Raw genomic sequence first — 26,597 nt, 5'->3', positions numbered from 1 at the left:
CCTCTACCAGGTTCTCCTGGGCCAAGCCCATGAGTTCCCCGAGCCTTGTCCTGAGATTCAGGACATATGCCACAACAGACTCCTTGTGAGACTCACACTCACCCTCCCACTCATCTCAAATTAAATCTAGAGGTCCCCTCACCCTATGCCCATACAGCAACTCAAAGGGTGAAAAACCTGTGGATTCCTGGGGAACCTCTCTGCAAACAAACAGATGGGGCAAATATTTGTCCCACTCCTCCTTAAACTGATCTGCAAATGCCCGTAACATAGACTTGATTGTATATTTTAACCTCTCAAGAAGACCATTAGTCTGGGGATGGTAGGGGATGGTCTTCATGTGCTTCTCCCCACAGGACTTTCACAGACAAGCCAGCAGGTCTGACATGAAATTGGCACCTCGGTCAGTCAGTATTTCTTTTGGGAAACCCACCCTGATGAAAATCTCTAACAAAGCATTTGCCCCCTTATTTGCCTCAGTGGAGTGCAAAGCCACTGCCTTAGGGTATCGTGTAGCATAATCCACTACCACTAGGATATACATTTTCCCTGTGGAACTTGGGGTACTCAGAGGACCCACAATATCCATAGCTACCCTCTGAAATGGCTCCTCAATCACAGGCAAAGGCATCAAAGGAGCTCTCACCTTGTCTCCTGCCCTGCCTACCTTTTGGCACTGCTCACAGGTCCTGCAGTACCCTCTTACATGTTTGGAAATTCCAGGCCAATCGAAGTTTTGCATAATATGCCTCTTTGTACGTTTTATGTCCATATGACCTGCAAAGGGAATATTATGGTCTATGGCTAGAAGCGCCAGACGGTAGGCTCTAGGCACTACCAACGGTTGTACTCTCTCTCATCTTCTAGCCCTCCCTCAGGGGTCCACTCTCTGCGTAGTTAACCCTTTGTCCCAGTATGCAGATTCCCCCTTCTCTTGAGAATCAGGTGCCTCCCTAGCTACCTGCCTCAGGCCTTCCAGTGTAGGGTCTGAGAGCTGAGCCTGTCTCAACTCTCTCCTTGTAACCCTTCCCAGCCCCCCTTCCACAGGAAGTGTGGCATTCTCTGACAGTGGTGCCTCACTGTCAGCCTGGGTACTACTACTCACCTCTACCTTTGCAATTACCCTCTCCAATGGAACATCAGTACCCACAAGCAGCTGTGGCTCACATTCAGTCTCACTGCTACAGTGTAGCTCACTCCCTGAAGTAACCACCTCAGCAGTCCTGGCTGCAAGTATGCAGTCTGTCTGGGTCTCCCCCAGGCTACCAGACCCACATGCTTGTCTCTTAGCCTCACTGCGTATAACTGCATAAGTACATGGTACTGCCTCAGCCAAATCCTTCCCTCTCAGGACATCTGCAGGATGGTAGTTCCATACCCTTGTTGTCTCAAGACAACCCACTATTGGCATTTTGTCTTTCCCACTTGCTGGCTCCCTCACCTTTGGTTCCCCACCTTGCCTCCATGGACATCTGTATGCCACATGGACCCACTGGTTGCATTCAAAACATTTAACCCTAGCTCCTGGGTGTGTACCTGGACTTGTGGCTTCCCCTGCTACTGGCAGATTCTGTTAGGGCAGTCTGTGTTGCCCACCATGGGTTCCTTTAGACCCATGAGCAGTAGTGGGGGTCTCCTTCCTGTGCAGGGGTGTCCTGCTGGTCAGGTATAGGTCTCCCTCCTTTCCAAACTCATCTTAAGTAGCACATTGTCTATCAGCTAACCAGATCCTCATGTCCTCAGGCAAAGTGCTAAGGGCTTCTTCTCTCACCAAAAGGTCTGCCAGCCCGTCAAAAGTGGTGACTGGACATCCACTCACCCAGCTATTAAAATAAGTGCTCAGTTCAACAACATATTCACATACATTTTCATCTGCCTTGCGTCTGTGCTCATAAAACTTTTTCCTATACATTTTAACAGTTAAAACATTGTAACAGGCATTTCTTTACAGCAGCATGATCAAAACAGACAGAGTCAGGCATTTGTGATATACAAGTTACAGCTTTACCATGGAGTAAGGGGGTCAGAAATCATACCCAGAGCCTTTGGTCAACACTATACTATTTGCATACCCTTTCAAACATGTGAATGAAACTATCCAAATTATCCCCCTCTTTAAATTGCGGAAGAAATGTACTGACCTGTTGTGCTTCTGGGGTCCAGTTACTCCCTTCCCCATTACCTCCATGACTCTGGCAAAGAGTCCGCATTTACCTCTCATTCTTCCTCTGACGCTCCTTTTCTTTGGCTTCTATCTCAAAACGCCTGGCCTCCAGCTCAAGTCTCTTTAGCTCCAGCTGGATTTTTAAGTTCACTGCAGAAAGGTTGAGCTGTCCATTCCCCGAGGATATTACATCTCTACTGCCAGTCCGATTGTCCTTCGCAGAAAGGTTGAGCTGTCCATTCTCCAAGGATATTGTATCTCCACTGCCAGTCTGATTGCCCTCCTGGATGCTGTTTTCTGATGCAGCTGTAACCAAGGCTGCAGTCAGGTCTGCCTCAGTCAGCTTTCCATGCACCAGTCCCCTAGTCTGGCACATCTCCACCAGCTGGCTCCTTGTCAGCTTTCCATATTCCTGTGGTGACATGCTGCCTGCTCACCCTGACTAACTAAGCTTACAAAAGAAATAAAACAATTGAGATCTGAACTCTGAGTATACTCTGCGTGGCTGATTTAGAGTATAAAACACTTTCAGAGATCACTGTACATAAGCTACAGGATTCACTCTACCCACACCACTGCAAACCACAAGTGAGGATATCTTATCCCAACCACTGCCACCACTTTGACGACCATGCCCTGGCCCAGCAATCAAGGAGCCTCAATCCTCACCACTAACACAAGGGAGGTCATCTCACTGAAGAGGAAAGGATAACTAATACACACAGTAACTTACAGTTTCCCTTAAGTGCACACTGAGATCACAGTCTGTCTGGAACTGGCTGCTCCCTTGCTCTCCAGGTCCCCAATAAGACTCCCCACTGGGACAGCTATAGGGTCCATATCTCAGCCTAGCTGGCAAGCTAACCTCCAGTACCCTCTCTGTCCAACCAGTGCTTCATGTCCCTGCCCAGGTAGCTGACACAAGCCCACACTTTGAGATAAGTATTTATACAACTTCACAGGCACTCCTGGGAAAGGCTGACACAGATTCTCCAGCTGTGCCCCTTTACCCAGACTATACTGTAGTAATTTTTGCCACCATCAGCTTAATAATCAGCTGCCCAAAGGCCCTTGAAAGGGTGTCCAGTTATTACTGTGCAATATTATCCAATTGGTAATGTGACTATTCAGTCTAAGGTGTATTAGAGTGGCCTATTACGATAACCTCTATAAATATGCAATGTACTCTAGAGCCTATCTCTACACAAACCAGCCACATGTAAAGGTTTTTAAAATATTTAATACTAAATAATTAAAACACAAGACAATACTACTACACCACAGAGATATTGAAGAATTCAGAGATCACACAGAAACTTAAAATAATACAGTAGGACAGGTCTGATGTCAATGCTATAATCCTGCTTACAGGCATAATAGAGCATAAGCAGTGCAGGGTTGATGGTCCAAGACAAATGCTTTTTGTCTCTCACTGAACAATAGTTTTTAAAACACTAACAAACAGCTCTGCTAAGGCCCTCCCAAATTACATAATTTTGACACAGGTTTTCCCAGTATTCACATTACATCATTTTGACACTTAGTCTGGTGTTCCCAGACAAACAAACTGCATTATTTAGCAAGCTAACACCTGCTCAGGAAACTACAACAATAAAATACATTTCATATGTATACTCTTAAGAATTATTTCTTAAGTTAAGACAATAGAAAGAATGTGTTCAGCTAGCCACCTCTGCACCACTTTTTTAGATAATTGTAACTTCAAAGAACATTTGAAATGCTTCGCTTGGTTTTCCTTACAGCAGATGGCAATGTTGCAACAATCTTGGAAGTTCACATTTTACAGTGTTTTCTTTCATTTAAGAACACAAGCCTGTATTTTACATTTATATATGCAAACAATAGAATTATGTATCAAATTCTATTTGACTAGGCTGGCAGCTTTTGCCCATCTTTCCCCAATCTTCACACCCCCTACACATCAAAATATTACCTAACCTTCGATAGTAAAGTCACCATTGCTAGAACCCACCTACTCTCCACACTACTCTATGCTTCCCCAGTACTAACCAACCTAAACTAAAGTGACCTTAAAAGACTATTTGTTGCAACAAAATAGCAAAATTTGCCACCAACCCATCCTACAGGTCCCACCATTGTCAATCCCTTAAACTATCCTGGCTAGAATTCACCAACCTGTTAACCTTTAACCAATTTAAAATAGCCCACCAAATTTTCTATCAACCAAAAAAAAAAAAACCTCCAGGCTTACAAGGACTTCTCTACCCCATACCAACAATTGTCCACTAAGAAGTACCAATAAAGCAGTGGTTTACATTTCTAAAAGTAAATATTACTCTTGGGTCTCCCTCTGCACTGCTGCTGTTGCAAGAACATGGAATGCTCTAACTCTAGATATCGGATCCCTAGAAAACATGCATAACTTTAAGAGTCTTCTTAAGTCCTATTTATCCCACTTATGGATATGCTCCTGCTCTAGCCCTGGGTAGTTCCCAGCAATTATCCCTACTCCCACTTCAACATCTTTATATTATTCACAAAGCTACCTCATACAGAATTAGTAGTTACCAAATCAGACATAATGCATATTAGCATAACTTTATTGTCTGTTACTGAAATTGCTATTACTTATATATATAGTATTTATTGCATTATTGTGTGATACTACAAATGCTACTATCCTACATATTTCTTATTCAATTATTGTATTAGTCTGCAAATGTTTCTTCTTTATATATTCTTTATTGTATTCTGTTTGGAGCTGTTCTCCTCGGGCCTCTGCTGAAAATGGGCAATTCTGCCTAGTTGCACATTTCCTGGTAAACAAATGTAAAATAATAAATGAATAAATAATAAATAGAGAGTTTGGGGAGTTTGTTATATGAATGTGAAAATCCAGGGTGTTTGTTCCCAAAAGGGAGGGAAGGACCACATAAATATCAGGAAAATGAAGGTGATTCTAGCCTTACAGTCTTCCAAGTCCTTTTTAACTGTTTGTAGACAACAGTACAGTTATGTGGTACATAAACAAGTGAGGCAGGACATACTCTCACTGCCTTTGCAGAGTTACACTGACTGCTTGGAACATAGTCATACAGCACAAAGTGTCCTTGCTAGCAGTTTGTTGCTTTGAAGAATAATTTTATGGCATATTACTTGGGCAGATCCCAGACAGACCTTCAAGACTGAATATTAAATAGAGAGGTCTTCCTGGACATTTGCCCTCAGTGAGGAGCTCTTCACATAAATCTCTCTACTTTCAATCAGCACAGGCAGCTCAGACTGCTTTGTTCCAGAATTCATTGCCCAGACACTTGGAAAATGAATATCATGTTTCTTTTTCCTAGAAGAGGAAGTTCTTGCGTGTACTCCCTTCCCCTAATTCCCAATGATGTTCTCAGACTTAAAAAGGACAAACCAAAAATCTTGCTGATGACTTTATTTTGGTCCAGACAACACTGGTTACCTTTTCTTTTTCATTTGGTCCTGGGCAGTCATCACAGGTTACCTCACAGGATGGACTTGATCACACAACAAGAGGTCTCTCTCATTCATCCAAGCCCTGCAGACTTTGAATCTAACTCTTTGGATGATCGGATTTTGATTTCCTTGAGACGTTAATTTTCTGAAGATGTGCTGCATGTCTTAAAGGAGGCTAGAAAACCTTGTTTCTAAATGGAAGATATTTTCTTTCATGTGTTAAAAGTTCAGGGCCCTTGTTTATTGAGAATTCCTGACATCCTTTCTTAATTGTGTGAACTACTTAATTCAGGCCTGGCATAATCTTCCATTAAAACTCAATTTGTCAGCTATGCCTACCTGCCTTCCCTTTGATCCACTTTTTTCTTCCAGTTTTGATATCAAACTGTTTTTAAAGGGAGTTCTCTTCCTCCTCCTTGTGACCTGAATTATGTTTTAGAAAAACTAACCTTTGCACTCTTGCAGATGATTGCAAATTGGAAGCAGTTATTGAATTTCCCCAAGATGCAAAAACCCTTCAGGAAGGTCTGATACAAACGCTTTGTGCCAAAACCATGGCTTAAAAGTCAATGCCAAGGAATGCATTATAACACTTTTTTGGAAGTCTGCCTTCCTGGGTGACTATATACTCAATAAAACACCCCCAAAAGTTGATTCACTACTCAAGGATCTGGGAACTCATGTAGATAGTAACCTAGCCTTCGACCAATATGTGTCCAAGGTAGTAAGAAATGCTTATGTATTACTAAATTTATCAGCAAGGGCATGGCGTCCAGGTTTAGAGAGTTCATCATACCACAGTACTTGGCCCTCATCAGACCCACCATAGAGTATAATGCACCCTTTGGTATGTACCTGACAAGACACGTGCAGCCCCTGGAACATCCATAGAGGTTTATAACATAAAGAATACAGGGAGTAAACACGATGTCCTCTGCTGATCGCCTCAAAGTCCCGTCTTTTTACTCTGTATCATACAGATTACTGAGAGGTGATCTTTGCCTGGCATACAAGGCATCCCTGGACCCTGTTTTGTTTAATCTTTTGCACATCCTGCAAATAACATCGTAACTACTAGATTAAAAGACCTAAACTTTCTGCAACATAATTAGGACATATTGTAGAGAGAGATGTTCCCCGAGAATTCCCATTTTCTGGAAAAGGGTACCCATTCATGTGAAGTAGAGTTCTTCTCTATCCCTGTTTAAGTGCAATTTGGATCAGTGGATGGGTAACCAGAAATTCACCCTTGGTCTGACTGCAATGTTTCTGATGGACAGAGGCAGTCAGTAAATCACAACCTATAAAGCAACTATAAATCACATTTGTAGGTTACATTTTTATGCTTTTAATGGCTCTCATGTTTGTTATCTTAGTATACACCTATGAACCTTTAAGTCTGCTTCTTCTTCCTCCCACGTGTTTTTTTACTGTTGGTGGCTCTTACCTCTGCCTAAAGGGTTTCAGTGTTCGAAGCACTCAAGGCTTCTACCTTTTTGTTTTTTCATAAGGATAGGGTTACCCTTAGCTAATCCAGCTTTCATTCCTAAAGTGGTTGCTTGGCTGCCCTTGAATCAGACTGAACCTCCCTACCTTTATTCTTCCTCTCAAAACAGTTGAGAAAGGATAATCACTTTTTAGATGTTCAGACAACTTAGGTTTTATCTTAACTAGGCCAAGTCTATCAAAATATCAAACCAGCTTTTCATTTCCTATCAGGATAAGAAATTGGGTTTTCCGTCTCCTAACAGACCGTTTCCAAATGGATCTGTTCTGTACTTCTGCCATGAAAAGGAGCTTCCATGTTTGGTTAAGGTTCACTCTACCTGAGCTGTAGCTTTCTTAGGTGCCTTTTTAAATATCAAAAGTCCTGATCAATTTTAGAGGCTGTTAATGATCTTCCTTTACATAACTTCACCAAGCATTATAAGATTAATGCCTTTTGTAGGACCAGGGCTGGATTTCCTAAATCCATCTTACAAGAAATTTTAGATTCTAGCTTAAGTCCTCTTTTCTCCACCATTGAGACTTGAAAAGGTTTGAGACTATTAGTTGGTCGTCTTCTTCTTTCGGGTTTTCCCTGGTAGGGATCGTCACAGCGGATCACCTTGTCCACTCATGATTGGCAGTGGAGTTTTACGGTGTTGAGTTGCCAGCCCACCACCCAACCTTCCACAGAAAGCGCATGCACTCACATCTAAGGCCAATTTGTCTTTGCGATGTGGGAGGAAACCCTCGCGACCACAGGGAGGACATGTAGACTCCGCACAGATGGCACCCCAGCTGAGGATCGAACCGGAGAACCTCTTGCTGTGAAGTGGCAACGCTAACCGCTGCACCACCGTGGCCGCCCTACTCTTCTTCTTAGTTAGTAATACTGCAAAAGTGATCATTGGAAAGGCATAGTACAGTTATGCAAGAACTGCTGTAATAGTAGGTCTCAGACTGATCTGTGTTGCAGTATTGTATCCCATCTTTCTACTTTCTTTTCTTGGTTTCTGTTTTAGACTGAGGTAGTATCCCTTTCTTCCTCCTTGTGGTTGACATGTACTTTTTGATTACTTCTTTCTTTTTTTGCTTTGCAGGCTTTCAAGTCTGTGTTAAGAATGTGTGCTTTGGTCATGCATCAGATTTACTGCATGACAGGAAAATGGCTAGGCTTTGGTATCCCAGTCAGATGCATGGCTCTCCCTTGCAGGATATCCCATTTGTTAAAAATACTCCAACAGTGCTCAGTTGACATCCGCTGTTTTAAGTTCTTAGACAGCAGCTGTACTTCATGCTTGGGTTCTGCTACTAATTTCAGTTCCTGTTTAGCTTTTACCTTCCTTATTAACCATTTTGATAGTCTGTAGTGTAGGCAGCTTTTGATTTGTTAAAGGATTTTGGAAGTTGTTTTTAAGAGGTTATTTGTACTTGTAGGCTGCCATGGTGGTTCATTTTTAAATTTCCTGTTGCATCTGGTTATATGGAGAATCCTAGATCTCTATATTTTTATGTAAATAGGAGTAGAACATAGTTGCATTAAGTGTCTGCAGCTGCAAAGGAGCTGGGGAAATGAATTAGATTTGGACATCTCATTATAGAATTTAGGTAAGTTCATATGTTTAAAGTCCTTACATTCATAATTGCTTACTGTGGAGGAGTTTGCAGCTTTAAAGGAAAATATTACTAATTTGTATTTTTCTTGATTAGTGAAAGAGATACTATAGGTGTGATGTACTTTGTTGGTAGGGACTAGGTCCAGAATCTTCCATCCCTTAATGGGCTGGTGAACTATTTGTACTATTAGTTCTAGGAAACTGTCGTTTATCAAATACAGGAATTCTTCTGTATACCCAGCTTTTGAGGTGTAGCTACACCAGTCAATTGAAGGATAACTGAAGTCTCCCAATATAAAGACATTTTTTGTTAAGGCTAGTTCAGTGCATACCTTAAGAAATTTCTTGTGGTGTTCTGAAGACCTGGACGATGTTCTATAGCAGTCTGTAAATTGGTAATTTGTCTTATTAAATGTAAGTTGGAATTCTTTAAGTTCGGTTTGTATGCATCAAGGAATCTTACTAGAGATTATATGATCTCTGACAAAATATGGAAAAGCCCCTCAATTACCCAGTGATCCAAGTGCTAATCAAGATTTGGTGAAAGTGCTATCTTAACAGTGAAACAAAGTCTCAGTTATGATACAGGGATAGGGATATGTTCAAGCTGCAGGAATACCTTAAGATCAAACAAATTATTATTAAGACTTCTGGCATTGAGAAGAACAATATGGTTAACATTACCATGTTGCCCACAGGCACACTTACCATCCATCCTCCCTCATCCCCTTTTTTCCCATTTTGCACATGGGGGTCAGGGTGTCACTTCAACAGTGCCAATCATCTTGAGCCAAGTTTACACCTCTGGGTGGCTAGCCCTGCCACGGAAGTTCATCTGTACCACTCACACACAAACACACTTGCACTTATAGCCAACTTTGTCCAAACCACCTACTGAATGTCTTTGGAATGTGGGAGGACACCGGAGCAACCTGGAGGAAGCCCACGTGACTGCAAGGAGGGCATGCAGACTATGCACAGAAGGCACCCCAGCCGAGAATCAAACTGGAGAACCTCTTGCTGTGAGGCGACAGTGCTAACCGCTGCACCACTGCAAACTTACATAAAAAGAAAATAAAACAAACCACATTAACATACCTTTTCTTTTATTTGTAACTATCGTCAGTCCAACATTACATAAATTGTTCAATTTCTGCCTTCCCTTAAACTTCATTCTCTTCCTCTTGAACAGTATTCTGCATGCATTGTTTCCACAGTTTCCGTTTATCTCTATGTAATTTGCTCCTTACCTTTTCTAAAAATCCCTTTTCCAGTTCTTTTATATCTCTTATAATATTCAGTACTCCAAATACAGTTGGTTTTGTCTTTGATTTCAGTTTTCTAATAATTGCTTTTTTGTCAGCCAACAAAATTAAACTTAAGGTAATTCATATCCTGTGTCCGAGGTCAAAAGAATAATTTCTTAAGTTAAAACCATTTGCTTACCCAGTATTTCCAATAGAGTACTGTAGAGGGATTTTTAAAATTTACCTACTCATTACACTCCCAAAACACATTTCCAGTTAAGTCTTTCTTCCCCATCATACCTCCAACATTTGCTGTCTGCCTGAGGAACAATATTTTGAGTCTGCTTGAGGTGTAAAAGTATCTAGGCAAACACTTAAAAAGCAGAGCTCCTAAACCTTCTGGACTTTGCTGTTTACTTAAGAGCCATGGGAAAATTCTGCTGTCTTGGCATTTTCAGATCTTTCGACATTTCTGTATGTCAAGAAGCATTTCCGCTGTCTCCTTTCATGTATGCTATGCTGTAGCAGTCAAATTTCTTTATGTAGGTAAGGCTTGACTTACAACAGGCATCCTGATTGGTCTGTCCAATCAGTGTACATGTTTTTGAATATTAATGAGTTAACCTTGTATATCTTGTGCACATTATTAATGCAGAAGTATCTTTGGACCTCTTTATTCTGTGAGGTTGCACATCTTGAATCTTTTGTGAAATACCAAAATTAACTTTAGAATAGGATGGAATGACACGATGCCAAAATGAGAAATGTTTTCTTGCTAATACACTTACATGTGACTGTTCTCTCTGTGCAGCCTGACCGCTTTGCTTTTGGTTTTTCTTGTGATATTGTAGTTGAAAGTCTCGTAGATAAACATATGTTCAGAGCTAAGGATGGAGAAAAAAGCATTTGGCTGCTACCAAAGGCTCAGACTTGGATCTCCTTTCCTTAGAATTGTGGCTGTTCACCTGTCCTGCCACTTTCATATCTCATCTTACATTATATTGTGCTCTTCCATGTACTAGCACATGTGCCTGAACCTGAAACAGTGATAAAAGGGGCTACATTTCTTTTTGGTAGACACTTTTTACTTTGATAATTCTGCATTTGAGAATGATGATGCATTTTATAGTTTTACTTAAATGTCTTCTGCATTGAAGTCATTTAATTGTTTTTGCATCTGTAAACCTTTGCATTGAACTTCTTTTTTCTAATACTACTATACCTGCATCTGTCCTAGAGTCTTACTTTTAAGGACAGGAAGTGTATTACCTGCGTCATATACCTAGTGAACCTCTACTCATTTGTGCTTCTTTTTCATAACAAATCTGTATAGAACAGACACAAAAATGTACAAAAAATATATTCAGTTTTACCTTGCTAGCCTTTGTCATTCACTAATACAAATCATGTTGTAATCAAAGTAGTTATTCAAGGGTTCAAGTCTAGACTATGTAGAGCTGTATAGCTGACCGTCATGTTGATTGTAACCATTTATAATAATGTGCCATCCCTCAGTTCTAATTTCCCTGCCAGAAATAAATTGCAGACTGCCTGGATTGTTTACCTTAAGGATACTGTTAATGCCAGTACACTTTGGAAACTTGCCTTTTGCTAGGGACTGTATCTGTCCTTCTGGTTGACCCCATGAGGTAGTTGTCACATCTTCCAAGTCTTGGGTGGCAACAGGAATACCCTGCAGTTCAGCCCATTTACATTGGGTGTGTTCTGCATCTTTACCTTGTGGTATAAAGTCACATTTTAATTCATATATAAGCAACTAATACTTTGTAGTAATTGATCCCTTTCCTCCCTAGATCATACTATTGCAGTTAAGCAGAACTTGAAGGTGATTTTCAGGCACCAAGGACATTAAAAATAAAGGTTGTAATCTTTGTTTTCACACTTTTTGTCCACATGGATTTTGTTTTCTTGGTATCTGAGATTGAATATTAGTCACACTGATGTTTGTTTATTTACTGTTTATCTTTTTTTGTTTCTTCGTTTTTGGATGTAGTTGTGTATATACATTTACATATACATATATATATATATATATATATATATATATATATATATATATATATATATATATAAATCAGGTGATCACAGCAGTCATTGAATATGAGTGAGATTTTTTGATGCTTCTGATATTCAGTCTTGACTAGAAAGTGCAGGGTATGTAACCACTGTCCCTATGGAAGAGTGCTGTGCATTCCTTGGCATTCTCATGCCTTTTGAGTACCTTTTGATAGAATTTCCCTCTTGAAACTCCACCCGGGTATAGATTTTGCACTGACCATTGAACCTCTGCCATCCCAGTTGCTCCATAGACGCACTCATTCCACTTGCAAACTCTATGTCCTTTTAATTTCCCTCGACAGGAGTGAGAAGTGTAATCCGTATGGTTATAAAAGTGAATTTACTGAAATTACCTGGTTAAGAAAATGTTAAATAATTAACTAAGAAATATAAATAAATACAGTGGTGGACAGACGTATGAATATAAATCTGTATTAAATCTTATTTTTATTAACTTTGCAAATGGTGCATGGGTAAAAAATCTGAATGGTTTCATTGTCATCTAAAATGTATTTTTAGGGACATACTGCAATGCTTAATGGTGGCTGCTGGCATCCAAAGATAAAAGAGGAGTTTTTAACGTGTTCAAGTGATGGGTAAGTGTCCACCATATATATAATATATATATATTACTATCTTTCTGTGATGCTTTTGAAATCTCTACATGTAGTTTGGGGATACAATTGAATGCTGAGAATTTCTCTGTCTAGTTGCCCTAATTTGAATTATTATTTAGCCATTTTGCAATACTTTTTGCCATTCAAGTAGATTAGTGTAGGTGCAGTACATAAATACATCATGATTGGCTGGTTAATGTAACCAGAAGGCATTAGCATAATTTAAGAAAGGCTCAATGAAGCATGTATCACACATACAGGTAGTGTGAAGTCCAACTTGTTACAGTAGATGCTTTAGAAGACCATTTCTAGAAATGGAAACTGAAGTGCTGTATTTATGTTGTGTATTTCAAAACATAAATATAAAGTTTGGGAGAATTGTTTGTAAGTTAAGGCTTTGCACTTGGGCTTTCTGACCTTATAAGCACAGTGCCCAAGCAGATTTTGACTAATAATCCCCTTTCCCTTTTTGTCACCTGCATCCACTGGTTCTATGTCCAGAACATTAAACATTTACCATCACAATGAAGTATGAATAAGCTAGTAGGCACATGCCTACCAAAGTTTAATTCTTCTTGATGCTGAAATCATTTGGTCATGTGACAGTTTTTCCTGTGTGAGTAATTATTGGTGGTATTGTTACTGGAAATTATTTTTTTAAATATTTTTGCCAACATCTTTCTCCATGGTTAGGAGTTGTGAGAGCATCATTCCCTTTCAGCACATTTTATTTGATTTACCTTACCATAGTATCCAAGGATACAGTTTGTGAGAGGCTGTGATGGCAGATGTTCTTCGTTCCACATTGCTGCAGTCCTTACTATTGGGGTAGTCCGCTGTCCAGTCGGCCCGAATACCAGAGTATATGGCTGACGTCGGTCAGGGCGCATTAGACTGACGTCAGTACGTCAGGGTACTAATGCGCATGACCGACGTCATATCCTCAGTCTTTTTTGCCGCATGGTCCGATGCAGAAGCAGTTTTGCGAGTGCAGGTTGGCGTTCTGAAATATTTCCGAAACCGGAGTTTCAGACCGAATCAGAGTTGGCTAAGTACCCCGTTGGGGAACATTTTGGTTTTTCTTGCCTCAGTATTTAACCGGATGTCAGAAAAAGTGAATAACTGTATTTCTTGTGGGAAACAGATACCTCATAGGGATTACCATACCTTGTGTATACCTTGTTTAGGGCCTGAGCACGACGTTGTTGGATGCCGCTCTTGTGCTAGGTTTAACAAACGCACTATTAACAGGAGGTTAGACTGTGCCAGGTTAGTGTTTGGGAAGCGTTGCAATTATAAAATGCCGTCGGATGCTCCGACGCCCGCTTCGTCCAAGAAGCGTAAGGACAAAACAGCGAAGCCTAGGGTTGATGAACCGGCAGTCCCGGACGTCGGTTCTTTAGAAGGCTCAGTGGAGCCAGAGGTTTTGCCAGGAGTTTCTATGGAGTCTCAGGCAGAAACTTTACTGTTACAGGATGTGCCTTCTCAGGAGGTAGGCCAGGCTGAGGGGGCTTCTCAGGTAACTGTTCTTCCCTCTCTTCCCAAGGTAGTTAGAGCCTCTCCTTCTGTTGCCAAAACTTCTTTGAGAGGTAGGCCAAGTTCAGCTTCAGTGGGGGCTTCTCCTAGCATTTCGGGTTCTGTACCTAAGAAACATATGCTTAAAATGGCAGAAGATTTGATTACTATGTTTAGGGGTTCTATGCCCCCTCCTGATAAGAGGCCTAGGGTGGAACCGGAGTTTGATAGTTTTGAACAGTGTTCAGAGGCTTCTGAGTCTTCTGCGGAAGATTTGCAGGAGTATCCTCCTTATTCTGATTCTGATGTGGATGATTCCACTCCTACAGCTTCTCCTCCTGAGGATTTCTCATTTTCAGAGACTCTGCATTCCATGAGGGAGCACTTTAAATGGGAAGGCCAGGATTACTCTGATTCCAGGAAAAGGCTTAGGGAATTCTTGTTTTTACCCCAGCATAGGCCCTTAGCTATACCTCCTGTGTTGAATGTGGTGGAAGATGTTTTGCAGAGGCTTCCCTGAACCCTGATTCTTTGCCTCCTGCTCCTGTTAAACCTGATAGGTACTATAGGGTGCCCGAAGCTCATAAGTATTTGTTTAAGAGTCCTAGGGCGGACCCAGAAACTGTTTCTCAGGGGCCTAAAGGTGTTAAGGCCTCTGTGGTTAAAAATCCTGTTCCCACTGATAAAGAGGCAAGGGCTTTGGATAGGTGGGGAAAGAAAGTGTATACTTCTTCCACTCTAGCCATGAGAGCGTTGAATTGTCAGTTTCACATGCTAAAATATCAAAATTATCTCCTTTCACAATTGAAATCTAAGGTGGATGCTTTGGCGGAAGGTATTGAGTGTAAAGAGTTGCTGGATTTGGTTCATGTGTCTGAACAAGTGGGTAAGCATTCTTTGCAATGTGGTTTTGATGCTGTACAGGCCTCCTCGAGGGTGGCTGCCACTAGTTCTGTTCTTCGCAGGCATGCCTGGTTGAGGGATCAGAATTTAGCTGAGCATGTTAAGACAAGGATTTTGGATGCTCCTTTACAGTCTGATGTGTTGTTTGGTTCGCCTGTGGAAGCAGTTTTAAAGAAAATGGAGGACAAAGCTAAGTCTATGCAAACTGTTAAAGATTTTTGCAGGTGCAGCCACCAAGTTTAGTAGAAATTGGCCTGCTAAGGGGTGGACATATCCTGCTTATGATTCCCAGTCTAGGGGTAGGTCTAGACGTGGTAGGGGCAGAGCTCAAGGTTCTTTTAGGCCTAGAACAGGAGTTCACCTGCTCAGACTTCTGGTGAGGGCAGGGGTCAGTCCTTTCGTAAACAGACCCAATGACCTGCCTTTTCAGCTGCCAGTAGATTCTCGTCTGGCAGCTCCTTTGGGAGGAAGACTGTCTCTTTTCAAAGAAAATTGGGATTTAATTACTCAAGACAGATGGGTGTTGGATATCATTCACCACGGTTACAGGTTTTATTTCCATACATTGTCCCCTTTCAAAGGCATGCCAGACGTTCCTCCTCCACAAAGAAAAGAGGCTCACAAGCAAATTTCTCAGTTACTCCAGATGGGGGCCATTCAGCCAGTCCCTGTATCAGAAAGGGGCCTAGGATTTTATTCTCGCCTGTTCCTAGTACCAAAGAAGGGGAACACGTGGAGACCAATTTTGGATTTATCTCTCCTCAACACTTATCTGGACATTCCCAAGTTCAAGATGTTGACGTTACAACAGCTTTTACCTCTGCTGGGAAAAGATCACTGGATGGTAACTTTAGATCTCAAGGAAGCTTACCTTCATGTGCCTATAAGGCTAAGTTGCAGGAAGTATCTGCGGTTTCGAGCTGGAAATTCTCATTATCAGTTCTCTGCATTGCCCTTTGGCTTATCTACTGCGCCCAGAGTATTCACAAAGGTTCTGGCTCCAGTGATAGCTTACTTCAGGCTACAAGGAATTCAAATCTATCCTTACTTGGACGACTGCCTGATTCTGGCTCAAGAAAAGGAAGACCTTCTACAGCATCTGGAATATGTTATAGCAGTGCTAAGATGCCTAGGGTATTCTGTGAACGAAATAAAGTCCAGTCTAGTACCCTCTCAAGACATGTGCTTTCTGGGTGTGAGACTGAATACAGCAGCCCAGATGGCCTTTTTAACCCCGGACAAACAAAAGAGTCTATCACTTTACTTCCATCACCTATCTCATCAGTCCGTGCTGACTGCAAGGACAGTCCTTCAAGCATTAGGGTTCATGGCATCTTGTATTCTGGTGCTTCCCAATGCCAAACTGCATATGAGGAAGCTACAATGGTATCTCAAAAATGTATGGACACAGCACTGCCAGGATTTGGACACTGTCATTCAAATAATACCTTGCCTTCAAAAAGAATTTTTGTGGTGGGCTCAGGAATGTCACCTAAACAAGGGACTCTCTGTGACCCGGCCAGAGGCGAGTCAGATTTTAACGACAGATGCCTCGGACATTGCTTGGGGAGCTCATCTAAATGGAAAGTGGGTACAAGACAAGACAAGTGGCCTGCCAGACTACAGCATCTACATATCAACATGAAGGAGATGTTAGCAGTCCAGTTTGCATTAATGGCTTTCAAGGAGTTACTTCTTCCAGGGCAGGTGTTGATTCTAACAGACAACACAACTGTCATGTGGTACATCAACAAGCAATGATTTTATGGGAGACTGCGCTAAGCTTGCAACTAACTCTTCAGGCAAGGTTTCTGCCAGGAGCACAGAACTCCTTAGCAGATGTGTTAAGCAGACAAATCATGGATCCCCACGAGTGGAAACTGGATCTTCATGTATTTCAGAAATTGACAGTGTCATGGGGAACTCCAGACATAGATCTGTTCGCTTCTCCACTAAACCACCAGCTGCCAAAGTTTTGCACAAAGGGGTTTCATCGCACAGCTTGGAAAGTGGATGCTCTGTCTTTCAGTTGGAAAAACCTTCATGTGTATGCCTTTCCACCTCTGCCTCTTCTTCCAAAGGTGCTATTAAAAGTCAGACAAGACAAGCCAAGGATGATTTTGATAGCTCCAGATTGGCCTCGGCAACACTGGTACCCACTACTAAGGAGTCTGGTAAGGAAGCCTCCATGGCCTTTACCTTTGATTCCTCATCTGTTATCTCAGAAGGACGGTCATCTGCTCAATGTCAAGCTTCACTCTCTTCATCTAACAGCCTGGCATATTCTGTGTTGAAACACAGCAGGTCTCAACTTCCTCAACAAGTTTTAAATGTGATTATGGAAGCTAGAAGACCTAGTACAAGGAAAGTGTATGCAGAAAAATGGAAGAGATTTTTATTTTGGAGTACAGCAAAGAATTTGGAGGTTTCTGAGCCTAATTTGAGTGTGGCTCTTCAATATCTTACTGAGTTATTGGACAAAGGTTTGTCCTTCTCTTCCATTAAGATTCATGCTGCAGCAATTTCAGCTCACTATGATTGTGACCCACCATTGTTTTCGCATCCTTTGTTCAAGCAGTTTCTTAGAGGGGCAAAGAATATAAGACCCCACGTAGAGCTCCTACTCCTGCTTGGGATCTCAATTTTGTGTTGGAAAAACTTACTCTACAACCTTTTGAGCCTGCGGCTACTGCTGAATTGAAATACTTGTCATGGAAGACTGCTTTTCTGTTGGCTATTACTTCTGCAAGAAGGGTGTCTGAGTTGCAGGCCCTTATGGCAGTAGAGCCCTTTTGATTTTCCATAAGGATAGGGTATCATTACGTACTAATCCTTCCTTTATGCCTAAGGTGGTTTCTAGTGTGGCTTTAAACCAAACTATTCATTTGCCTACTTTTTATGCAGACCCCCAAAACAAAGGGGAAAAGATTTTGCACACTTTAGATGTACACAGGCAATTGCGTTATTATTTAAGCAGGACTAAGGATTTTAGGCAGTCTCAGCAGTTGTTTGTTTCTTTTGCTTTGAGTTCATGAGGGCAAGCCTGTGTCAAAACAAACTATTTCTAGGTGGATTGGGTTTTGCATTGCATTTTGTTATTCCCATCATGGCAAGGAGATTCCAGCTGGGATTAGGCCTCATTCCACTAGGGCTACTGCCACTTCAACAGCATTTCTAAGGGGTGGCAACTAAGGATATTTTGGAGGCAGCTACTTGGAGTTCAGTGCATACTTTCTCTAAGCATTATCACCTTCCTATCTACTCTAAGTCTAGGGCTGGTTTTGCCACAGCTGTTTTGCAAGGCATGTTGTCAGCTCCTACTTCTTTATGATTTGCCAGCCTCCCTTACCTCTGCTTTGGGATTCTACCCAATAGTAAGGACTGCAGCAATGTGGAACGAAGAACATAGTACAGTTTTGTACCTACCATAAATGTAGATGTTCGAGGATCCACATTGCTGCAGTCTAATTTACCCTCCCTCCTTCCCTCTGTGTTTAGGGGTGGTTGTGTAGGTGAGGTTATATGTTGATATTTTTGTATATATTTTTGTATATATTGTACATAATTTTGGTGCAGGTATTTTGGGCCTTGTCTTTTTAGGGTCTTCTGACATCTGGGGCAAGAAAAGACTGAGGATATGACGTCGGTCATGCGCATTAGTACCCTGACGTACTGACGTCAGTCTAATGCGCCCTGACCGACGTCAGCCATATACTCTGGTATTCGGGCCGACTGGACAGCGGACTACCCCCAATAGTAAGGACTGCAGCAATGTGGATCCTCGAACATCTACATTTATGGTAGGTACAAAACTGTACTTTGTCATCGACTAGGAAGATTTTGTTGGTCCTTCTGATGTACCAAGTCTTGACTAGAAAGTGCAGTGCATGTAACCACTGTCCCCAGTGAAGAGTGCCGAGTACTACTGGTCAGTCTTAAGCCTTTTGAGTCTATTCATATTGATAGAACTGTAGTCTTTAAACTCCACTCAAATGGAGATTCTGCACTGACCATTGAACCTCAGCTATCCCACTTGTTCCATAGACACATTCCCTTGCAAAGTCCTTTTATTTTCCAGAAGAAGTGAGAGTCAAGCTAGCCAGAAGTTGAGGTATCATTCATGCATTTCAGAAGGATGGGGATTTTGTTGTAAGTTAACATTCCTGTATCCATGTCCAAAAATCTTTTGGTCCTGCAGTTGATGTCCCTGCCTCTATGTTCAGTGTTATCAAAGTCCTGCACCCCACAAGCCACATCTTTCTTTGAGCTCTTGGTCTCCACTGGGATTTCAAGCATGGAGTGTGTGCATGGACACTCACTCCCTACATGTCCTCCTTAGAAGAGGTAAGCAGATTAAGCCTTGTCATTCATCTACTCCTCCATGCTAGTCCTAGCAGGTACCCAAGCCACTAATCAAATGCGGATTGTCTAGGTCATAGCCAGGGGTTTATTCTGCTGTGCTAGCAGGATTTCAACAACTTCCTTCCTGTCAGGATGTGAAATGGCACAGGTGTCTCACTCCCATTCTTCCCTCACTGGTTCCTCAAGCAAGTCTGCTGTCTGAATACTTGTCATTTGGTACATAGTTAGGGTTAAAACCTCTTTTGTCACAGAGCAGCTTTTCTTCAAATTATTGTCTATGAACAACTAGTAAGCTGGCATAGGTTGTCTCCTTGGGTGGTTGTAAACATGCTGGGCCTTCTTTGGTATGCATGTTTAAGTTCAGGAGAGCATTCAATAAATTTATTTATTTCAGTTTGATTATCAGGTAAGTGGGCTGGTCTGGTCAGCTGACTCTCTTCAACCATGTCTTGGGTATACTGGAAATAAAAGACAATGTCGGTTGATTATGAGACATAAGATAGATCGATACAAATATAATAATTCAGTTCTTCTTCTTTCAGCTTTTCCCGGTTAGGGGTCGCCACAGTGGAACTCCGGTCTGCTAATGATTGGCAGTAGATATTTTAAGGGTGCCAAGGTGCCAGCTTGACACCCAACCTTCAACGAAGGCACGCCCATTCTACGCATGTCTTTCGAACGCCACTCGACCGCGGGGAGGACATGCAGACTCCACACAGAAGGCACTCCAGCCGAGAATCAAACGGGAGAACCTCTTGCTGTGAGGCAACAATGCTATTGCTGCACCACCACGGCTTCACAAATATAATAATTCAGTAGCAAGTCATAAATCATATACGGTATTTATAAGAGTGATACTAGAGTAAAGTATCTGGTATGAAATTATCCAATATGTACAAGTGTGTAAACATCATGGTGTAAAGAAATGTTTGGTTGTGATAACAAATGCTTTAGCCAGTATCACAGAAGTATCAGCTTGTCATTTCCTTAAATGGAGACTCTTTTAAAGATTTTTTTAATATCTGTAAAATTTGACAATTCTTTTGTTAATGTGAACATCTCCTGAGGAAGGTTGGAAGCGCATCCTAAGTGAGCTTGATTCCTGATGAACATTCAGATGCTTTTAGAAGTTGTTTGTAAGAATGTATACTCTTAGTTTGCAGTTAGAAACTGATTCACCTGCAACAACCATGATTTCTGTAACAGCATCATAACACACACACACACAAAATGAACTGACTGTTTTGATCCAGAAGTTTTAGTTGTTCCTCACTCACTGCACCGTGAAACTTGAAAGGGTACAGTGTGTCATGTTTCTTTGTCACCGGGGACGTAGAAGAAATATTGCAGTTGTTCAATAGTTTTTAATGGTTAAGTGAAGAGAAGAAAAACATCAGTAATTAGAGATGAGGTTAAAATGACTAAGTCCAGAAAAAAACTTGCCATTTATCCATAATTTTTCTTTGCAAGGGCATGAGGTCCTGCAGGGGCTGTAGACACTTGTATTACTAAAGTTAAAACAAGTTGAGTCAGACACTGAATTCGGTGAGTTGCATGATTCATTGATAGGAAATAGAACGTTTTGTAGTAATGATCATACAAGTGATGGACTGTTAAAAGAAGTGGACCTGCTCTTATCAAAAACAATGGAAATATGAAGATTGATGACCACATGTAAATGAATTAACTGAAGACGTGTAAATCAAATGAAAAGACAGACTTCAAAGACTGAGAATGCATTATAACAGTGATAGTGACAAAAATGGAATTTCAGGGTATCACACACTGATCACACTGTGACATTGCACAAAAAAACAGCTTTTCTGTTAAATACAAAGTGCAGATGATTCATTTTTACAGAAACCAGGAAAAAGTTTCCACAACCCTGCATATCTAAATATGTTGACCACAAGATCTCACAACCTTCGGGTATAAGGAAAAACTTCCTTAACCCCAGACTTCTGTGATCTCACGGACTTCATTAGTGAAGGTCTGACTAAATATGGAATCATTTAAAAATGATTGAATTTCTCTATTCTGTGCTTAACCAGTGTAATCATACACACACAGACCCCAATTTAAAAAGTGAACCATACTGTGCAAAAGAAGTATAGCGCAATTGACATTTAAACCTGATATACTAGTTGCAGCAGTAAGTATGGAGAAGTGTATTTTGTTTACTGTATGGTAGAAGCCGTGGTAGAACAAACTGTTTTGGGAAGGTATATAAAAGGAACGTCAGTTGTGCTCACCGTACCAAATTCCTCAGTAAATAGGGTTTTTTTTTTTTTTTTGGTTTTTTTTTTTTACTCCTGACGTCATCACGTGCATGACATGCGCGATGACATCAGCTTATGCAGACCAGCTTTCTTCCCTAGCTCGACTCAAACAGCAGCAATTATGTACTATAATGAAAAAGAACTATCGGTATGCAAAACATTGTTGACACACAGGTATACTAAAAATATTATGGAAAACGCATCTTGTAAGGAAGGTAGCCGTCACCCATTTAATCCTCTGCTTTATCTTGTTCAGTTACTTGCATGATGAATTCTCTTCTGTAACTTGGGCTCTTCTATCTAAAGTTCAGGATTTCTCCAACATTAATTGTTGTAATCCTGTTTGAACTTTTAAGTAATGCCTATCATGACTAATGTCAAGTGAACTTGCAATGGTATAGATTTAGATAATTTGGGATTGATTGTAAACTGTTGCATTTTTTTCTCTACACATATAAGTAGTAGTTTAGTGTAAAATGTTTTCTGCAAACAGGTACCGTACAGCTGCCTGTTACTAACAGTCCTCCCCCCCCCCCCCCCGTTAGACGATCCTGCATGCAGTAATGCAGAAATTATGGTATTGTATAACAATTCTTTATTCTGCATTACTATAAAAACATTTTCCACGATCGTTTGAAGGTATGATTTGTAAATAAATTAGTATTTTAAGAAATATTTCAGTCTGGGCATGTGAAAAGGTCACTGCTGTTTCCTGATAAGTTGTTCATGTTACCAGATAATGGAAAACTTAAATAAAAGCAGTGATACTTTCTGTCTAATGTGCATGCAGCTATAGACACAACTTATTTTTGGCTAATGTATTTGCCCCTACTTGCACCTGAAACAACCGAACTACATTTCCCAGATTTCCCAAAACCATATAGGGGTAAAAGCTGAGAAAAAAGGAGAAAGACATATGCCAGTCACTGTTCAGAGTCTGTGTCTAACTGTTGATACATATGTACATTTAAATAAGCTCTGGATTCTAATACACCATTGTTGTTTTTATTGGAAAGTACACTCTGCTCTCCCCATTTTGATTTCAGTTGGAGGTCTCAGAATTTATGTTCCATAGAGCATGTGCATTGTGCCTCAAAGGAAGAGCACAAGGGCTGGCACGAGACAAACAATTACTTTACGGTGCTCATTTGATTGCTGCTAGGTCCATCGGGTCTGAGCCAAACTTTTCAAGAAATAAAACACGTTTGGGAGAAAGGAGACAGTGGATCCCAGTCCAAGTCACTGGTAGGCTATATTTTGCATGGCTGGAAAGAGTTGTCTTGGAAATGGCGTGGTGGACTTGATGGTAGGTTAAGCTAAAGTGTGAGCTTGCATTAGTCCCCTCACTCTAACAGGTGTTCTGATATAGTGATTTATATGCCACTGACTTAAATGTCAGGTAAATGTAATTTGTGCTTACTGCTTACCTTGCATTAGTTGGAGCTCCTTGGATGGGGAGTTGTGTGTAATATTGCTCTTCGCTGCACCCTTTGTTGCAGTAAATTAATTTAGGGTGGGTAGTTGGTAAGATTTTGCTCTTCTTGATGGCTACTTTCTAGCTTGTAAACACAAAGGCTGAAGTGATTGTGCTGCGTGGTGTTCTATCAGTTTTGTTGTTTGTCATATGGAAATTTTCTGTCAGTAATGGAACAATGTGAGACCAAAAGTAAAACTGGAAACTTTCTCTGCAGTGTTGCATTTGGGGCTGAAACATTCCTATGTATAATTTATTTTTCTGCCTGTTGCTTTTCTTGCAAAAATTGCTTAGATATAAACCATAATCAAATGAATGCATTCCCCTCTGTGAGGGAGTTTTTGTAGCATGCATGTTGTTTTTTATGTTCTTGGTCTCTTTTTATCTCTTCCTGCACCTGGGCACCCTGATAGCTTATTTGGCTTGAATTATTTTTTTCAAATGAGGTGTTAATACATTAGCAGTCTTATAAAACCATACTTGTTGTGGTAGTTTGCAACTGACAGGTATGCAGAGGTCAGCAGTCTGTTACTAATATATTTGATGGTTGTCCATAACTATGCTGCATTATACATTAGGATGCATACATTCCTACTTGGCTGTGTGCACACCATTGTTGTGCTGTTTTGTACTTGCCATGTATTCGTTTCCAGGTGGCAGTATGTTGTACTTTGTCTTTTGTGTATTACAGAAATGTGTTGTGCTAGGAGCTGGTGAATCTTTGCTGTTATTGCATATTATTTATTTATCTACTGACTTACTTACACACACACACACACATGCATAGACATACTGGTCATGATTGGCAGATTTCTGTTGTGTGGCTGATTTTTTTATGCCCAGTTTTAGATGTATAGAACCATTAATGCTAATTTTGTTTTAACTAGTGAATGCTAAAGGTATCTGTAAATGCTACCTACTGCAGTACACTTTGCTGATTGTAGGTAACTACACATTGCAGTCAAGCCTCAGTTGGTTGGGCTGTACATTACATGTCCTTCTCTACAGTGTGTATTTTGCTAGTGACAGTAGCATTTAATATTTAGTTCTTCCTGTCTAGTAGATGTGCATAGCCCAATGAACATTAGGGATGCATGCCGACTCAGGCACTGGCCTTCCATATGAAAATGATGGATGCATGTTGACTTGGGCAGTTCCTCTCTATTCTACCTTCATTTACAGATGTCGGTGGGAATATCTACTGCATTGTGGTTTTTGATCTGCAGGTGGTGGTTGTGAGCTCACTACATTCAGTATTTTGCAATGCGTGCTGGCAGTATCTGCTGTCTGCCCTACAGTTAACATTTTACACTTTGCTGTCCTACAGATGGGAGGCATGAGCACAGTACATGGTGCATTACATCTTAGTAGAGTGCATTACTGGCTTTTGTCATAAATAGAGTTTTTCACAAAGAGTAAATCCCTGCATGGTGGGCTAGTGTGAAAATCCTTAGAGAGATAACAGCCTTAAATAATGTTACAGCATGCAGTAGGGGTAAAATTTTTAAATATGTTTTCCTAAGTATGTATGAAAACTTGTTAGGCTTGTATAATTGTTGTTTTGTATGGCAGTTGGTGCATAGGTGAAGGTTGTGAGCTCTAGTTCTTGTGGTACAGGGTTTAATTATCTGAGCTCTTATTTGTCTACTGTGTGAGCTTAAACAAATTAATGGGGGAGGTTGACATAATAGGTAGTTCCAACTAGTTAATCAAGTAAAACAGATATAAGCTGAAAAGGAAAGTTGTCTGAAAAGTATGTCAGATGTGAGCTGAAAATGAAAATGCTGGTAAGGTTAAAGAAACACTGCACTGTTGTAGTTGTATGTCATGCAGTCAGATGCTGACTTCACTGATGGAAGCAGGAGTGCTATGAATAGTTTGATGAGTAATTTTGATCCTGTGTCTTTCTTATTGTTCAAGAAACATCTAAGAACTGTCCCCTCCCCAACAGCACATTATAAATTTCCACACAAAACGTGTCATGCTTAATTTGTGAATAACTTCATGATAAATATTAATGGGATACCATTAGTTTGTGTGTTGTGCCCAATCAGTGCAAACAAATTTGTACTGAACTTGTAATGCCACATTACTTTACCAGTGCAGGGGTTTTAACCCCAACTGTGACACTAGTGATCTAGGTTTGTTTTGGGGCGGGGACACTGTAGCATCTGTTTTTTCTGGGTTTAATGGTTGGAGTTTGGAGAAGGAGTGGCAGTATGAACACAGAACTAGAGAGGCAGAATAGAGCTTATTTTAAGATGTTGCTATGACATTGTATCTTTGCCCCCCCCTCCCAGTAAAAGTTGGCTTTTTCCAGATTTTTTGTGCTGCAGTTATTCAGGGGGAAAGAAGTTTAGTGCTGGTTATGCCAAGTCTGTTTGTGTTATTATTAGCACAACAGGTAATATACTTGCTTTTGATGCAGAAGGCTGTGGGTTCTACTCCTACAAAATGTAGCTTGATTGCTTATACTTTTAAAGAGGGTGGATGCTGCAGTCTTGAGAGTGTCCTCATTGGCAGAGATACCTAGTAACTGTAAACCTGTTATCAGTTTGCCATCCATTCCTTATTGCAATATTACTAGCTTATCATTTTTAATGTAACATAGGCAATTTATTCTTCAAGGTCAACAGGCACTTTATTTGTAGGTAAAACAAAGAAATATAAAGTTGTTGGCTAGCAACAACCTCTTCATTAGTTACAGATCTCTTTCAGTGTGGAATTATTTAGATGACTTCTGCATTTTCTTTGTATGTGACCTCTGGGACATATTTTGGTTTTCTGTTCTTCAGTTTGCGATTGAAAGTTGGTATCCTATAATTCCATTTGGAGTGGGCGTGGTTACACAATTATTTATGCAACTTTCATGTTAATCAGCATACAGATTTGTACCTACTTTTCATTGGACTTGTCCAGATTTTTAATGTTTCCAGGTTGAGAGGTATGGTGCTCACAGTAACTAGCATAATATTTAGCAGGAAACCTGAAATCAAATTATTTGTTATTCACATGAAAAGAGGTGGTATACTGAAGTCTAACACTGCATCAGAAACAGAAATGCTGAGCGTTAATAAGCAGAAGGCTAAAGGTGCATAAAGAATGTACTGTACACATTGTTAATATAAATAGGATGCCAATAAAGTCCATTGGGTCAAAAGCTTCTGGCTTGTGATTATAAAATATGAAATATCAGATTCCTTTTCAAATTATAGTACTTAAAGTACTTAATTTTCCCTAATATCCTTGGTCATTTGGCTTATGGCAATCTAGGAGTGGAAAACCATATTCACATTGTGTTTCTGTAGACATTTATGAACATTTGCACAGTTGCAGAGAGATCTTTAATATTGTACAGTGTCATTATTTAAAGGGGTTGTCAGCTATGTTGTTT

The 26,597-nt window shown here is 40.6% G+C and overlaps 1 protein-coding gene across 1 annotated transcript in view; it reads left to right on the top strand.

The window, feature by feature from the left end:
- Window positions 1-26,597, top strand: part of WDR70 (WD repeat domain 70) — a 2,546,720-nt gene that overhangs the window by 785,626 nt on the left and 1,734,497 nt on the right. Inside the window, exon 9 of the mRNA XM_044069907.1 lies at window positions 12,573-12,649. Coding sequence (XP_043925842.1) covers window positions 12,573-12,649 — 77 coding nt within the window. The remainder of the gene's footprint in view (window positions 1-12,572; window positions 12,650-26,597) is intronic.

The sequence above is a fragment of the Protopterus annectens genome, chromosome 1.part0 (genome assembly GCF_019279795.1).
Source record: "Protopterus annectens isolate FY-2018-M chromosome 1.part0, PAN1.0, whole genome shotgun sequence".
Lineage (NCBI taxonomy): Eukaryota > Metazoa > Chordata > Ceratodontiformes > Protopteridae > Protopterus > Protopterus annectens.
Note: the sequence above shows the minus strand (reverse complement) of the source record. Positions and strands in the feature narration are given on the sequence as shown.